The sequence below is a fragment of the Pelodiscus sinensis genome, chromosome 13, assembly GCF_052426305.1.
Source record: "Pelodiscus sinensis isolate ZL-2025 chromosome 13, ASM5242630v1, whole genome shotgun sequence".
Taxonomy (NCBI): domain Eukaryota; kingdom Metazoa; phylum Chordata; order Testudines; family Trionychidae; genus Pelodiscus; species Pelodiscus sinensis.
The window spans coordinates 22,812,722-22,830,919 of NC_143064.1; the positions used below are offsets into that span (position 1 = coordinate 22,812,722).

The 18,198-nt window shown below is 42.8% G+C and overlaps 1 protein-coding gene across 4 annotated transcripts in view; it reads right to left on the reverse strand.

Moving 5' to 3' along the window:
• Window positions 1-8,353: 8,353 nt before the first annotated feature.
• AMOT (angiomotin) overlaps window positions 8,354-18,198 on the reverse strand; it is a 97,666-nt gene continuing 87,821 nt past the window's right edge. For all 4 annotated transcript variants that reach the window (XM_075940903.2, XM_075940902.2, XM_075940901.2 and 1 more), the window contains 3 exons: window positions 17,672-17,904; window positions 16,867-17,091; window positions 8,354-14,189 (listed from right to left, as the gene is read on the reverse strand). In XM_075940903.2, coding sequence (XP_075797018.1) covers window positions 14,089-14,189; window positions 16,867-17,091; window positions 17,672-17,904 — 559 coding nt within the window. In that variant the 3' untranslated portion in view covers window positions 8,354-14,088. The remainder of the gene's footprint in view (window positions 14,190-16,866; window positions 17,092-17,671; window positions 17,905-18,198) is intronic.

The window sequence follows — 18,198 nt, forward strand, 5'->3', positions numbered from 1 at the left end:
AGGGGCTCTGTGAGAAAATATTAATGACAGTTGTATGGCCCTGTTATTTTGTGACTAATTTTCAGATAATTTTCTTGGGGGAAAAAAGAATGTATAGGAAATATACAAGAAATAAAAATAGAATTCCAAGACTTTACTTATTTATTTGGGTACCTATTGTATTAAAAATCAAAGTATTTTAAGGGTTCTGCCAAATTTTCCGGACCCCATAGAGGCTCTGCAGCCAAAAAAGTGTGGGAAACCCTGGTCTACTGCATTGAAACCCTTCAATATTAATAACTTTATTGATTAAGCAATTGCTTATAATTATACAGTAGTAATTTCCAACAAATAGTCTACAATGGATAATCAGCTATCTACCACTGAAGAAGAGTGGACTTGATTTTTGCATTCCATCACAGAGATTGCTGGAGAACAACTGAGCATGTAAAAGCATTTGGACTACAGATGATACCATCAAATTATGGGAGAGGGGGAAAAAGAGGTGTGATGTGGAATGGATGCCCTGGAAGGATGCTCAGGGCACTGGGTGCATAGATGAAGAGACGAAGAAAAGGGCAGTAGAGAAAAAGAAATGTCTTGAACAATCAGTTAAGAGAACCTGTTGGAGTGATCGTCATGATTGACTATGTTGTAGTCATGGGTATTTTTAGTAAAAGTCATGGATGGTTCATGGGCATAAAAATTAATGGCCCATGACCATGCCATGACATTAATTATATACCCCTGAATAAAACATAGGGGGCAGCCCTTGGGGTGCTAGGGGATGGCAGGTTGAGTGCCATGGGTACTTGGGGGGCACATCCTGGGGAGATACTTTGAGTGTGCAGAAGAGATGGGCAGAGCTAGGGCAGGCTTCTACCCAGCTCCTGGAAAGCAGTGACCTCCAGCTCTTAGCAATGTGTGCTTCTTTCACTGCATGCCAAGCCCTAGTTCTGCAGCTCCCATTGGCTGGGAATCATAACAGGGAGCTGCAGGGGTGTGCCTGCGGGCCTCCCAGGTAAGCACCGCCCTGCACACCAACACTGATGCCCACCACACCCAACCTCCTGTTGCTGCAGGGTTGGGGGTCCAAAACTCCCAGCAATGGTGAATGCACCTAGTTCAGAGGCTGTCCAAGCTGCTCAGGTGTCCCCTGAGCACATCAGTCGCTGCAGAAATCAGGGACAGGCAATAAACAAAAATTCACTGAAGCCTATGACCAGTCCCTGACTTTTGTCCACCCACCCCAGGGTAGTTTTAGTAAAACACTAAACCTCTGCTCCAATGGTCCAGGAACCACTATTCTGGCAAACCTGGGGCTAGCCCCTGTTCAGCTGTTCTGGTGGCCCTGGGGTTAGCAGTCAGTCAGTTATTCCAGCAGCTACGGTTCCCGCTCTGATCTAGAAGTCATCACAGAGGTACTGGGAAGTCACAGAATCTGTGACCACATCATGTCCTTAATCATACCACTGAACTGATCAAAATCCTGGTTCAACCCTACGAGAGACCATCAGTGTAGTTCTTTACACAGGTCGATGTACAGATCTAGTATCTATGCTGGGCAGCATATTACTGAAAAACAATTAGAGCACCAGAAGGAAGTTAACATCATGTTTATAGATGTTGCATGTGGCTCATTGCACTATGAATGCTGCTACACCATCCATGCCAGTTACACCTTCTGTGATGGGGCATTCCATATTATTTATAGCAGAGGTGGGCAATCATTTTTGGTGGGGAGCCACTCCAAGATTTTGGTAAGTGGTCAAGGGCCACACTTTTCTGTGGGGGGGAGGTGCAGGGTCTAGGATGGAGGTTGGGTGCAGCAGCGCACATGGGGTAAGGGACTGGGGGTGCAGGAGATGGCATGAGGTCTCAGAGGGCATTTGGATGGAGGAGGGGGTTGTGACCTGGGTCAGGAGATTGGGGTGTAAGGTCAGGGAGGAGGTGTGGGTGCAATAGAGGATTCTGGCCTCGGGGAGGGCTGTAGGAGGGGGCACAGAGTCTGGGAGGCAGTTGTCCTCTGGGGCAGGAGGTGCAGAGGGTTTGGATGGTGATCTGGGGAAGGGAGCTGGGGTGCAGGAGGGGTTGGGGTGTCAGAGGCAGGCGCTGGCTGGGAGGAGTTTACCTAATTGTCTCCTGGCCGGCAGCCCCAGCCCGCTTGAAAATACAGGCTGCTCCCTCCACGTGGCGCTCAACTCCGACTGCCCCAGGCTCTGAGATGAATCTCTCACCTCCAATTGGCTGGTTGTTTCCAGCCAATAAGAGTTGGGAGATTGGCTCAAGACAGTTCTTATAGGCTGGTTGTTTCTGGCCAATAGAAGCTGAGGATTGGGCTGAGGGCGCAGAGATCGCACGAAGCCTCCTTCTCCCTGCAGAACAGGAAAGCGCAGAGTGTGAAGCTGCATGTGCCTAAGGGTCCTGGCGGGGTGGTCCGTGGGCCGGATCCTGGAGCTTGGCGGGCCGAATTCGGCCCTCGGGCCATATTTTGCCCAGCCTTGTTTTATAGGAATATGCTTATGAATATAAAATACGACATAACTGGAATATGCTTTATGCAAAATACTTCCCAGGAGAGCATTGAAAAGGTTGCAATCTACTGAATATGATTATCCTCTTGACATGCAAGTGTCATTTCTGTATCTGCAGTTGGGAATAGCGACACTAGATTTATTATCAAAGTGTTCATGCTGGGAAAAGCCCGTTGGGTATGACAAGGAAGAAACCAGACATGGAGCTAGGGGCCCAGTAGCAAGGGACAATGGGGGGTTAACTAGGGATGTAAGAATGTAGCTGTTTAAACCGGCAACCGATAAACTCCTCATCTGTTAGCCAAAAGGTTACACACAGCTCCCGGTCTCTGATACAAAGGCAGCAGTGCAGGGTAGCAGCCAATGTGCACAGGGAGCCAGCTGATATTTTCAGCGGTTACATCATTAGCCAGTTACACGCATTTTCGCATCCCTAGTCTTAACCTGCGGATGTATGGGTCAGCCTGCATAGTATGGAGATAAGGACCTTGCACAGACATGTGACCAAGGCACCTGATGCTGTGATCCACCTTGGAATGCTGTATTTTTCCACAAGAGCAGAGGGGAAATTCAAACTGAACAAAAGGATTCCTGCTGGATGCAAAACCTATTTAAGGGTGGGGAGTGATGTAATCTGGTACATCAGTTCTCCCCGGCTTCCCCACCCGAGATGACTCCTTGAAACATCTCAGACTGAGCTGGAGGAAGGATTGGGCCCAACCTGGAAGGCTTTCCAATGTGTGAAGTGAAAGAAGCTCATTAGAACAACTTTGAGGGTGAGATATTACATGTAGCTAGTTTCTTTAATGTATTAAGCTTAGTTTGCGTGTTGTTTTATTTTGCTTAGTAACCTTTGCTTAGTAACCTATGTTGTTCTGTGTGCTCTCTTATGGCCACTTAAATCCTACCTTTTATATTTAATACAATCACTTTTATTAATAAAACCACTGTAAGTGTTACCTGTGGCGGCTAGGAGTTTGTGCATCTGTCTTTACATGCTTTGGGGGCATGGCCTGGACCCCGTGTCTCCTGCAGAAGGCTAGCGTGTCTGACCCAGAAAGACAGAGTTGTGGGGGCCCAAGCTGGCAGGGAAAACAGGCTCAGTGGGGTCTCAGCACATCTGTTAGCAGTCATAAGAGAAGCCTGACCCATTACACTTTTCTCCCTTGAAACAGAAATGAATGATCTGCCAGTGCTACATGCAGGTGACAATGACACCGACTGCGTGAGTAGCTACTCTCTCTACGTAGCTGCTTGAAAGCAGAAGGTTCTATAACCAAGAAAATCAAATGTATCAATCTTGTATCAGTGGCATTTCAGGGTCTTCAAAGGCCTCTATTCGAGCCAACAAAGATATGAATGTTCAACACTGTACAAGTAACAACCTTGTCAGATGCATCAGACACATGGGCATTAAAAGCAGCGAGGAGAGGAAACTAAACTGTTTTCAGCGTCAAGTATCACCAGTATTCTCAACACCTGTTTGTTTGAACCATGAATAAAGAAATACTTAGATAATCCCACCAAAGTTGCAGCTTCCACTAGTTGAGAACAAGACGAGTGTTGTGGTGGCAGAAGGTGGCAAGCTTTTACAGAACATTTTTAAGGCTGAGGATGAAGGAAGTAGAACACAAAGTCAACCATGAGGTGGGAAGATGCAATTTTGAGGGATTTAAAATGCCTAAATCTTTCCATATGGACTGCTGGTAAAGAAAGATTTGAAAAGATGGAAATCCATTTTACATGCCATCAGGGTTACATCATAGCAATGTGACTTTGCTGCTGCTGCTATGCGAGGCAGAATCCATCAAGAGTTCTCATGAAAACCAAAACTTTGGGAAATTTGAGAGCTACTCATATTTTTAGTGGAAGGGTGGTCAATTAATGCACTAGCCAGAGGATGCACACTCGTTGATATGAATTCCGTAGAGCTATGAGAACAGATTACACCTGTTGCAAATTCAAAACTTGGAAACCTGATTGAGCAAACTGATCTGAGCTTCACACAACTCTTCCTCTTCGTGGAAGCCAGGGAGAGAATTTATGGTTTAGACTCTCAGCTAGAAGGGCCTTGCAAACATGAGAGAGGACAGTATGTTGAGACCATTACTCAGGGTATGTACAGAAGGTTTTCTTTCCCTGAAGTTGGTATCAGTTAGGCAGCTCAAAATACAAAAAAACCAAACGAACAAGTCCTCTATAAGACATTTTAGGGTGAAGGAGGGCATGCAGCCCAGTCATATTTGTCCCCTCTCTGTCCATGGTTTGTCCGTGCAAAAGTCCAGTGGTCATCTGTAGGAGTCTGACTGAGCATGAAGTGATTCCATATCCTCACTCTTCTCGTGTGGGACTATTTCTGAACATTTTAAGCTTCAATTTAATAAAAATCAAGTTTCATATTTTTAGGATTGAAAGCAAAAATGTCAGAGGTGAGAAAGAAGGTGGTGCAGTGCAGCCTCAGCGTGCATCTACACAAGTTATTTCAAAATAACAATGTGAGCATCTACACAGCAATTCTGTTATTTTGAAATAAATTCAAAATAACAGAAGCATCTACACTGGCCCTCTTGTGCAAGAAATAAATTCAAAATAACAGAAGGCTTATTCCGACTTCTGTCAACCACATTCCATGAGGAATAACGGATATTCCGAAATAGCTACTTTGAAATAGTTGTAGTGTGGACGCTCCACTGCTGCTATTTCGAAATAGCTCCTCCCCAGGGTCATTCAAAGTAATTACTCCCCAGTGCCTCCTGGAGCTCTGAATCGAGGTAGCAAGTCCACGCTAGGGAAGCCTTGGACTAATTTTGAGGCTTCCCTGTAGTGCAGATGTGCTATTTCGAAATAAGCTATTTTGGAGTATTTCTTCCGGAATAGCTTATTTCAAAATAAGTGTGCAGTTAGACGTACCCGTAGGCTGCGTCTAGACTGGCATGATTTTGCACAAATACTTTTAACGGAAAAGTTTTTCCGTTAAAAGTATTTGCGCAAGAGAGCGTCTATACTGGCATGTGCCTTTGTACAAAAGATTTGCTTTTGCGCAAAAGCATCCGTGCCAGTGTAGATGCTCTCTTGCGCAAGAAATCTCCAATGGCCATTTTAGCCATCGGGCTTTCTTGTACAAGAAATTACCGTTGCTGTCTATACTGGCCCTTTTGCGCAAGAATACTTGTGCAAGAAGGCTTATCCCTGAGCGGGAACGTCAGAGTATTTGCGCAAGAACCACTGATTTTGTACATTACAAAGTCAGTGCTCTTGCGCAAATACTCGCAGCCAGTGTAGACAGGCGGCAAGATTTTGCGCAAAATCATGCCAGTCTAGACGCAGCCGTAGTGTCTATACTCCTTATTTCGTGGTGATGGATGCACAAGAACCTATGTAATAACCGTCCAATTAGGCAGAACAACTTCAGACATGCACAGGAGAAAGGAATAAAAATTCATCTAGAATAAATAAAAGGTACATATAAAAAATTCCATAGACAGTTTTATTTTCCAGCTCCTGAACATGGCAACAGAAAAAGAAAATAGTGCAAAAATAATTCTTGTTATAAGGAAAAAAGGAGTTACTTTACCTAGGAAATATTCTTTATATCATGAGGATCTCATAGACCTATCACTGACAAACTTCTCAGCTTTTTATTCAAATACATACACAAATGTACCTTTTTTTTTTTTAATGGGGGGCAAATCATTATAGTCTGATAGGAACACTATTCTTCACTATAGACATTTGTGCTCATCAATTTTTCCCAAAACTACAAAAGTTTACATCATTTTCTCATATGCATAAATGTCCCTTTTAAGAGGCCTTTAACTCCGGAAGAGCAAACAGTGGATTTGCTGTCATCCCATTTCATACATTTCTAAGTCAATTCCAGTGTTACAGGATTTATTTTCACATGAAAGATGCTCAGATTCTACATTACGTAGTAAAGGGGAGGCATTCATGTGCCTATGTAAGTGATTCAAACTACACTGGGATTCTGCCTATTTTTGCAATTATTTTAAAGTACCTGTGAAAATATAATAAAATGGGTGGTAAAATATGATTATGCTTGAAGCTGCTGTGCTTCAGTTAAACTCAGGCCAGATATGAAAGCTCAGTGGAAAGCAGTTAACATCCCTTTAAGAATACTGCCATGTGTACACTAGCCAACAAATTATATGGGGCTTATATGCTAGCCTTCCAATTGGTGTATTGTCTTCAATGAGAGCCCCTTTTACAGGTAATGGGAGGTATATACATGCCAAGGAAACAAAAGAACCCTACATTTTTCCAGCATTATTCTGCAATGACATGGATCAAGTTTTCCATTTAGTGATCCAGCCATTTAAAAACTGAAAGTAAAACAATTAAATTAGAATTTGTTGCTGCTGTTTTTTTAAAATCCAAACACTTGGCACAAGAAGAATCAAAGAGCCAGAAGAGAGAAAAGCACTTTTCTAAAAATAGTACTGGGAACGGTGCATCCAGAAGGTCAGAACACATGAGGACAGCCATCTTGTAAGGCTTGCCATGTATGAGTGTGCTAAAAGAACGTCTGTCAAACACACTTGCTAAGTGGGTACAAACCAGTGCCAGGACAAGAGAGAACCAGGCTTATCTCTGCAACTGCCCTGTTCCAGTAGACCGAAAGAGCCTTTGTAGACACTAAGAGCCTTTCTACACTGTCTTCAGTGGGTTTTGAACAAGGCTCCCAAATTTTAATAGCATTTGGCTATATCACACAAGGAATGGCCAAACTGTGTTATGAACTGGAATTTGTTTAAATCGTGTTTAAAAGGCCATCTGCAAATGCACTATAGTTGCACTGCAGAAAAGCCAACTGTGCAGAAAGCCTCTGCTGTGGTCCATGGATTACACAGCTAAACAATAAGACAAATGAACTCACAAGCAAGGGAGAGAGACTGACTCGCCCTCTATTAAAATTTCCATAGTACTATGGCCAATTGTTTTAATTTAACCTCTGCATCCCAGATTTTCTGACCTCTTATTATTTAAGAAACCATTGGAAGCCCATGAAGACTAGAAATATCAAGTTACTCTTTCAAAGATTAACAATGAAAACATATCGACTCAAACAAGCCTGCTGAGACCCATTCACCTCGAGATGATCACCATTCTTTCCCCTTACAATGCAAGATAAGGGGTAGAAAAAAAGAAATGGAAATATTCAACTTATAGCAAAGCAAATGAGCAAGCTTTACATCAGCAGCTTAAAAACAAAGGACAAGCTTTTCAAAAGTAACTTAGGATTTTGGGTGTCCAATATTAGGCACTCAAAAATTGCCACATTTCCAAAAATTGGACCTTTTCAAATTGGGAAACCAAAAATTGAAGAACCCCAAATCATAGTGCTAGTCGATATGTTCCAAATGTAATTTTTTCAGTGGGAGGAGGGGAGAAAGAAAGAGGATGAAATTTTTGTCAAACATTTTTCACAAAAATTATATCCTGTTTTTCTGACCTGCTATATAATTGATTGGAAAAATTCACATTTCGCTTTTTTGACTAAAAATATTTTAAAAGGGTCCCATGTTCCCAAAAATTAAAAAAATTAAAAATGTTCCCATGTTTCAACCAAGTTTTTGAAAAACTGAAACAGAGAACTGGATTCTTCTCTCACACTGGCTGCACACTGGTGCAAACTCCATTTCGTTCAAGGAATTGACTTTTGATTTACAGCGGCGCAAATTAAATCAGAATCAGGTCCCAAAGTGGTAGAGTAAATTGGAATGAGTATTAATACCCCCCTTTTTGGCAAACAGAAAATATTTGTGCTAAATTAAGAATACCCCCTCCCCAAAACCTATGATAAAAATTAATTTCAAAACACATTTTAAAACTCAGTGAAGATATTTTATGGCTAACTACAGACATGATAATACAGACATTTACAAAAGATTTAGTGCATATTTACACTTTTTAAAAAAGAATTAAAGCTGCCACATTCTTCAAAGATTTTAGGGCCATTTCAACTATTAGGTTACAAAACAGCTCATTCCCCAATTATGAAATCAGTTTGACGGTTTAAAAAAAGGAAAAACATAATCCACACAATTTAGTTTAATATAGATTTATATAGAAAAAAGACCATCTCTTGATACATTGTCTAAGGCTGTTAAATAGCAAACTTACATATTTCCATTCATGGTTTGATATTTTGGACCCTAAAGATAAGCAGCACATTGGTCAGTTTCTATTGGCTCTTCCCTGTAGGCCACAACTCCAGGGAAAGGAAAACCAAGAGAGTATAAAATGGTAATCCATCTAACAATTACTATTCTATAAATGGAACACTAAAGGACCGGAATCCTGGAGAATACCTCTCAAAACCACTGGAGTCGATGGGAGTTTGACTGTTAACTCTGTGGAGAGGCAAACCTCTACAAGTTCTGCTCACCATCAAGTTGACCTGTGGATGTTGAGTGGAACCCAAAGGGACAAAGACACTCACTAGATTTATTTCAACAGTTGCTTCTGGTCCCAGCCAGAAAGCAGAGGTGACTGAATACTTATTTAAACATTCACAATTTTTAAAAAACCCAAAAGGATGTGCTTGAGTTAGAAGATAGAAAGGCCTGTTATTTTACACTCAACTCCTTAGCTCAGCACTTGTTTTACATTTACACAACAGTGCAAACAAAATGGGTTTCAATGCTTTCCTGAAAGCCCAAGAAACATTATTGACGACCAAAAACTAAAATCACCTAAGAGTAAGATTTTTTTTGGGGGGAGGAGGGGCGAAGGAGTATTTTCTTCATAAATACAGTAATACAATTATATTTACTGTCTTTTACTTTCTAGACCTAAAATCACTAGCTCTTTTAAACGTTCCTATATGAATATATGAAAAAATAACCACAGGCACATTCGACATGGTATGGAGAACTATAGCAATTCCTCTGCTAATGCTCACCAGTCCTAATAGATGTTAAAATCCAAAGGCCCAAAAAAGTCTGTCCATACTAAAGGAGCAGTATTATACTACCACCATTGTAATAACCAGATAAACACCAGTCTCTTTGGTGGCTGCTAGTAATAGGATTCACTGGACGGATGTCTAGAGAGACTACTGCACCATATAATTTGAGCGATCTGCATGGGAGCATGCAGTGTTCTTGACAATTTTGGGGTGAATCCTGCAAACAGGCATGGATAGCTCATAGGAAAACCCACCAACTCATTTAATCCACAAATAGCTGTTAAAAAATCACTAGTAACACAGGACCAGATTTGAACAAATCGTCTAGCAATAAAAGGCTCCACCTCCTATTACTCAGTCCTTTGGAGTATCAAATCTCAAGGGAGTTGCCGATGGAAAGCATTTGTGGGACTGGACACTTTGTGAGCATTAAAAGGGGAAAGAAAAAGAGATGAAAAATGTACTCCTGTTCTGCTCTACCAGAGGAATATGTGGTTTTCCTTATAAAAGCTGCACCTCTGCTTCTAATACCCGAGTTTAAGACAAACTCTTAGTCTAAAGTTTGGTTTGATATTTAAGTTCATTGCAATTATTTTGAATTACAATCTTATTTCAGTAGAAAGTAGTCTACATAAGGAAAGGGACCAGGTGTGCAGTTTGACTTCTGTAAGTAGCTTCTGTTTCAAAAGAAAACGGAAAAATCTGTACAAAGACCAAAAGCTATATTACACATCTCCCGCAAAAAGAAAGCATACTTTTTTAGAGTCACATCAGGTCAGTTAGGGAAGGCTTAGTGGAAAGCACGTATCCCTGTTGGCTCCTAGTTCGTCAGCCCTGCAAGAGGATCTCAGATCCCCAGTCACACAAGAATAATACACCTTTTATGCCTTCTTTTTTTAAATGGCTGACTGTAATAAAATCTCATGACATCAATGCTAAAAAACCGGGAAGCAGGCAAAGTTTTGCATTTCAGGAGATCTTTCGCCTCCATTCTCAGGTGGAGACCATTGCTGTGCACCTTTTGTGTTTCAGTCATAAAGCTCAACCCTCTATTTCTTTTCCTCATTATAATAATTACAATGGAATTTTGTTATAAGGAATGAGTTGAGAACAACCAAGAAGTGCTGACTGTTCCAGTCTAATACTCAACATACATGGACCCAGGCAAACCAGATATACGTACATAATTGGTCCATGCATTTTAGTACCTACGCAGGAATGGGCATAGGATGTAACATTCCTTACCTGCCTGTGAGTAGCTCTCAAGAAGGTTGCTTTTCCAGATTTTGAAAGACTAACAAAAAGACTTCTGACACCAAATCTCTCTCACCACTATACCTTCAATCTTCCTAGCAATTCATGTATTAAACCCAATCCACAAAAGATACAATAGGGAACAATCTTATGACAGGAAGATGGATACAGTCACATGATGCTTCCAATGACTACACAGGAGGGAGAGAAATCATTTAGAATCATCCAGGGTAGGCATTACTTGATTTAGTGGGATACAAATAAGCAAAAAAGAACATTAGCTATTTTCAACAGAGAGAGCTATAAAGTTGTGAAGGGTACCTCTATGAGAAGAGGTAGAACACTTGCCTGGAAAAATATAATAGAATGAACTTTAAGGAAAAATTCTGCACTGGCCAAGAGGAAAGACCAGGACCTACATGGATGAAATGGGCCAACTCTTAAAGTACACCTCTGAATTATCCCAAATGTGAGTGTCCAGTTTGGGAGGTCGAGTCAGGCTGTTAGAGAAAGAGGTCAGAGGCAAAGTCAGGGTATTTGCCCTGGCGTCATCTCTTACCAACATGCATTGCCCTCTCTTAATTTCTATGGCTCTAAGACTTCTCAATGATCAAAATTAGCAGGTGGCAAACCCACTAGGACCAAGAGGATCTGCCTTTCAAGAGTAAAACATGATCCATTCAGATGAATGACTGCTTAAAGTAAAACATAATCCCACTTTGAGCTGATATTTAGGTGTTACAGTGTTAACTTCGGCCTTCCAAGGGAAGTAGTGGGGGCAAAAGATCTATCTGGTTTCAAGATTAAACTAGATGGGTTTATGAAGGCGATGGTTTGATGAGATAACATGATCTTGGTAACTAATTGACCATTCATTATCAGTGGGAAATAGGTCAATGGAGGGATGATAGGAGTTACTATAGAGAACTTTCTGGGTGTCTGGCTGATGAGTCTTGCCCACATGCTCAGGGTTTAGCTGATCGCCATATTTGGGGTCGGGAAGGAATTTTCCTCCAGGGTAGATTGGCAGAGGCCCTGGAGGTTTTTCGCCTTCCTCTGTAGCATGGGGTACAGATCACAGCTAGAGGATTCTCTGCATCTTGGGGTCTTCAAAGTATTTGAAGGCTTCAATATCTGAGATATAGGTGAGAGGATTATTCTAGGAGGGGTGGGTGAGATTTTGTGGCCTGCACTGTGCAGGGGGTCAGACTAGATGATCATAATGGTCCCTTCTGACCTTAAAGTCTATGAGTCTATAAAAAAAAATCAAGGAAGGTATCTGAGGACATATTTTGGGGGTGTTAAGACCAATTACTTTGGTCCTTTTAAAAGCCAATCATCCGGAGGCAAGAAAGCGTAGTACTAACAGGTGACAGTGCTGCAGCCTCCAGACAGCCACTGCAATTTCAAACCTAATGTGCTAAGGTGCCATATGCTCTCTACTCATTGGGAGTTAAGGGGACCCGTCCCATTGTAGGAGCTTTAATTAGAAGCTCCTTCGCTCCATGGCAAGATTTGGCTACTATAATGCTGTACTGCAGTGGTGGGCAATCAGCAGCCTGTTGGCGGCGGGCTGGTGCAGCCTACTGAGGTGAAGGAGGGCCACGCATGAGGCCCACCCACCATTTGTGGTTGTCCATCCCTGCTGTAGTGGAACTTTGGGACCAGCTGAGATGCTTTCACAGCGCTGTCAGGGAAAGACATACAATTTAAGTAAACAAAGTGTTTTAAAAAACAATCTAACAACAGAAGGCTACGTCTACACTGCAGGCTTTTTGCGCAAGAACACTTGTTCTTGCGCAAAAACTTACAGCGCATCTACACTGCACGCACATTCTTGCGCAAGTACATTTACAGTAAAGCATCAGAACAGAGGGCTTCTTGTGCAAGAGTTATCTCCCCACGAGGAATAAGCCCTCTTGTGCAAGAAGGCAGCGTGGACGGGCAACAGGGGTTTCTTGCACAAGAAACCCTTATGGCTAAAATGGCCATCAGAGCTTTCTTGGACAAGAGAGCATCCACACTGCCATGGATGCTCTTGCACAATACCTTTTGCACAAGAACTCTTGCGCAAAACAGTTCTTGCACAAGAAGCCTGCAGTGTAGACGTAGCTGAAGTGTTTTCATACAATTCAAAAAATAGCTCAAGACAAATCTTTTTTAATGTGTCTGAACATACCCCAGCAGCATTTGCAAACCAAGCACTGCAGCATTTGGGCTAGTTGCTAAGAAACAGAGTGAAACTGATGATGAACTAATGTGTAACTTCCTCCCTTACTTTAAAACTCAGGAATGCTGCTCTCTCCAATTAGAAGAAAGAGAGAGAGAGAGAGAGAGAGAGAGAGAGACAGACAGACAGACAGACAATCTGTTGTCTCGCGGAATGAGGGACATACAAATCAGAGAACTGGAATAGAGGGAAATATGCCAAAAATAATTCCCAATCAAGGTCTAATGCAACAGATCAAATTGCTAATAATCAAATACTACAGGGTTCCACACCTACACAGGTGGAAATTGAAAGTAATTCCACTAAAGGCAGTGGAGTTACGATGGTGAAAAAACATTATCGAGATCAGAATTAGGCCCGCAGTTTCTTCATATTATAACTTAAAACCTGAATGCAATATATTATTTATTATCTACTGTATAAATTACTCAAAATTATATATGCATAAAAGTACAGGGGATTCTCTGGCACTGCTGAAAATGACAAACACGATGATGACATCCATCTCTGGAGCTATTAAAATCAATGTGATAGTGAGAGTACAAAAACCAAAATAAGTTTGAGCACATTGTGAAAATTGAAATCCTTCCTGCCCTGGAATATGGGGTCTCCATATTGACTTCTTTCTACAGAGAGCAATAGAGGAAAAAAAAGCTCCTTAGCTTATAAGTTTTACAAAGCTACTCAGAACACCTGTACTCTACAGCCTTTGGTGACATTCAGAACAGAGACACAATCTAGCTCTGACATGACATGGTCATTGTGCAGAGTCATTTTACCCATCTTGGCAGTGTTCAAAAGAAATTAATCAACCGCTGTGAAAGTAAGTACTTTAAAAAAAATACAAGGTTTAAAAAATACTGCAATTAAAAATAGAATTTAGTGCATTTAAGACCTTTGTTTTATCCAGACGTTACCAGATCCAGTATTAAAAACAAGCTTGGAGAGAAAGGGAGAGGAGGGAATGACTTTCAAAGAACAAGTATTTTATAATTTAAAACAAATTATAAATTAACCTGTCCACATTGTTGAGACATAATATACAAGAGTAAAGAGCTGAGTGTTCCTTTATTACTCAGGTACTACATTTTTTTTCCAATAAAATTGTCTTTTTAAAAAAAATTCTTGCTATCATGTCCCAGTTTTGATACAAGTTCAGCCTTTCAGATGAGGTATTCCACCATTTCTGCATCAGTGAGGTCCTGCCCCAAGCTGTGAACAGGAGGTTTTCTTTCCAGAGTGCTAGAGTGGAAAACTGGTCCATCTATCAAGAAGAAGAAACAAAACAGAAAAAATCAACTCCAATTGTCAACTACAGCTACAATGGGGATACAACTAGGACAAAGGAGATTCCTGCTTTTTCATAACTAGAAGATTTACCTGGCATTGCTTCAGTCCTTAACTCAAATAAGCTTTGTTTTTCTTCATTTAAATCATTGCTTTGGGATAGGGCAGGGGATGAGGGGTTCAATATGCGGGCTGCCACAGGGAGAGAGACAGCCTCAGCCCTCTCTCACCGCACTAGCTTGGGGCCAGGTGAGAAGCGCCTCTCCACAGCTACTGCAGTTCCAGCAGGCGCAGCCGGGGGAGGAGTGCATGGCCCCCAGCTAGTGGACAGACACACACACAAATAGACAAACTCTCTGAAATATATAGTTGATAACTGTCTCTTTCTCCATCCTGCCAGCCCAATGGGGTTATAGGTGTCCTGGTTCCCCTCTCTGGCCCCTTGTTGTCCCTCCTACCAAACCTCTCCCTTTCCATTTCATGAGAAACAATCAACTTCCACACATATCCCATTATTCTGACACAACCAAACCCTGACCTTGCTTTAAGTTATGATAAGAGGTAAACAGGATGAGGTTTAATAAAGAGAAATGCAAAGTGCTCCACTTAGGAAGGAACAATCAGTTCCATACATACAAGATGGGAAGCGACTGTCTAGGAAGGAGCATGGCAGAAAGGGATCTAGGGGTCATAGTGGACCACAAGTTGAATATGAGTCAACAGTGTGATGCTGTTGCAAAAAAAGCAAATATGATTCTAGGTTGTATCAACAGGTGTGTTGTAAGCAAAACTCGTGAAGTCATTCTGCCGCTCTACTCTGCACTAGTTAGGCCTCAGCTGGAGTACTGTGTCCAGTTCTGGGCACCACATTTCAAGAAAGATGTGGAGAAATTGGAAAGGGTACAGAGAAGAGCGACAAGAATGATTAAAGGTCTAGAGAACATGACCTATGAAGCCAGGCTTCATGAACTGGGCTTGTTTAGTTTGGAAAAAAGAAGATTAAGGGGGGACATGATAGCGGTTTTCAAATATCTAAAAGGGTGTCACAAGGAGGAAGGAGAAAATTTGTTCCTCTTGGTTTCTGAGGACAGGACAAGGAGTAATGGGCTTAAAGTGCAGCAGGGGAGGTTTAGATTGGACATTAGGAAAAAATTCCTAACTGTCAGGGTGGTCAAATATTGGAATAAATTGCCAAGGGAGGTGGTGGAATCTCCCTCTCTGGAGATATTTAAGAACAGGTTAGATAGACATCTGTCAGGGATGGTGTAGGTGGAGCTTGGTCCTGCCTTGAGGGCGGGGGGCTGGACTCGATGACCTCTTGAGGTCCCTTCCAGTCCTATTATTCTATGATTCTAAGAGGAAGCTGTGCATCAAATTTGGTGGGCCTAGCTCTTACTGTTTAGGAGGAGTTCTTGACCAAACAGACTCACAAGTGGATAGACAGACAGAGATGCACATTTCTAAAATATTTAGTGAGATGATGACAGTTTGTAATCCTAGCCAAAAGATTGACAACAGCTCTTCAAATATAAAAATTCAGATTCTCACACTCACACTCCTCCATCTCTCTCTCTCTCTCTCTCTCTCATGAGAAGATATATAAATCTGCAGTGGCTGAGTTATAAAACCAGTATCGTCACACTGGCTTTACTCCAATATAATAAAATCAAAATGCGTTCCTTTGCCATTAACCTTTCACCAAAGGGTCCTCTGAGACCCAGCCTTTACTGTGATAATCATCTAACTCACATCACCCTACAAATGACTAAACCAGGGGTGGGCAATAATTTTGAATGGGAGGGGCGCACTCCAAGATTTTGGTAAGTGGCCAAGGGCCACACTTCTGTGGAGGGGGCGTGGGGTCTGGGACAGTGGGTGGGGTGTAGAAGAGAGTTTGAGTGAAGGAGGGGGTTATGATTTGGGTCAGGGGCTTAGGGTCCAGGAGGGTTAATGGGTACAGGAGAGTATTCTGGCCGGGGGGGTGGGGAGGGGTTGTCGGAGGAGATGCAGGGTCTGGGAGGGAGCTGTGACCTGGAGGAGGTGGGGAGAAGGGATACAGAGGTTTGGGTGGTGGCCTGGGGCAGGTAGTTGGGGGGAAAGCAGCGGGGCAGAGGCAGGCTCTGGCTGGGAGAGGCTTACCTAAGCGGCTCCCAGGCAGCAGCTCTGTAGGAACCTGCCTATGTGCTGGGTGGGCTGCTCCATGTGGCTCTACTCCAGCACAGGGAAGGGAAGGAGGGAGCGGGGGGGGGACGGAGTGAGTGAGGAGGCTTCATTCACTGTCCCGGCCTTCAGCAAAATTTCCCATCTCCTGTTGACAGAAAACTGGCCAATAGGAGCTTGGGGATTTTGTTAGCGGGCAGGGACACTGCACAAAGCTGTCTCCTCCCTGCCCAATCTGCAGAGCAATTACCCGCCTGCTGTTTAAACTGTGTGCAGCTGCTCTATAGTGAGGGTGCTGCCAAGGCGGCCACAGACCAAATCCAGTGGCTGGTCAGGCCAGGCCAGATTCGGTCTGCAAGCTGCCTCCTGCCCACCCCTGAACTAAACCCAAAGACTTGACCACCATAAAAGGCTTTGTGTGACCAGCACCCTGGGAGAGAAATTACAGTGACCTCATACCAATGCCCCACTGGAAATCAGTTGGGTCTAGTTACCTGTTTTGTCTGAATTATAGGGCACACTGGTCGTAGGGAGTCGCCCTGGTACCAGGGCTGCAGTAGAAGAAGCAGCTTTATTTTGTTCACTTCCCCTGTCTGTCTGAGTGCTGCAGTCTCGGCTGCCTGTTTTGGAGTGTGCAGATAGCAGTGGGGTGGAGGGAAGGACTGGCGAGGGAGTTGAAGGAATTGATTCCGAGCGATATTCTGGACCCAGCAGAACACCTTTATGGACAGAAAGGGAAACAGATTTTAAAGCACTTACTTATAAGGAGCATCACAGCCTTAGCTCTGCCTAGTTCACAAATAGGATAGCATTGTTTAGCACTTCTCCATCTCCTTTCAACTGCTAATCTCAAAACATTTTATGATAGACTGCATTATGCCCATTTTACAGGTGGGTAAAGTGAGACACCAAGGTTGGGACAACCAAGCTCACACAGCATTATAAAGGTAATGCTGGAATATGTTTCATCTTCCAGGCCCCACCTCCAACCACTAGATAAAGCTGCTACCCCTCCATGGCTCACTTCTGTGTAGTCCTGCTCACCCTGAACATTAATTGAAAAAAAAAATCCCATTTACTGCAATGGGAGTAGGTTTGAGCCCCAATCCATCTACAGAAAAAATAATAACCTGGACTAATTACAACACATTTTCTCCAAATGAAGGCTGCCACCATATCTCCATATCTCTTTGTAGCACACCTAGCACATCACACTTTCATTGCTCACATTCCCCCATGTGGTTTTTTCCACGCTCCCTTAATATATTAGCAGTGTTTTTCTTAGGACTGCCATGTTACCTAAACTGCCCTTCCAGCTTTTGTCCTCCCTTTTCTCTTCCAATATGGGTGTGCTGCTCAGTGTTGAAGAGTGGGACAGCAAGCCTGATCCAGCGTTAGAGATTGACATCAAGGACTTAGCTGGTCTCATTGACGATAGCTGATCTGTCTTACTGGTCTCTTTCCGGGAGCGCTGCTGGAGAACTTTAATCATGGCATCCTTTTCAATGATCTGAGCATGAAGAGTCTTTATCCTGAGAGGATAACAAAAAGTACAGTGTCTTCAGACTGATGCTTCAAAGTCTACTGTGCTCTTGCAGCTATCCTTTGCTTTCTAGGCATTCAGAGAATTAGTGCAGCTCTTTGTTAAAGAGAATGCAACTGAGCTAACTGACTTGAATAATGTGTGCTCACTGGCCCACCATGGCACTGGGCCAGATCATGCGTAAGACTTTCTACACTTGAGAGAACTTCACTGAGCTGCCCACCTCAGGCTATTGGAAACACCAACAACTGCACAGGCAGTTTGAGAGCTGAGAGCTGTAGCC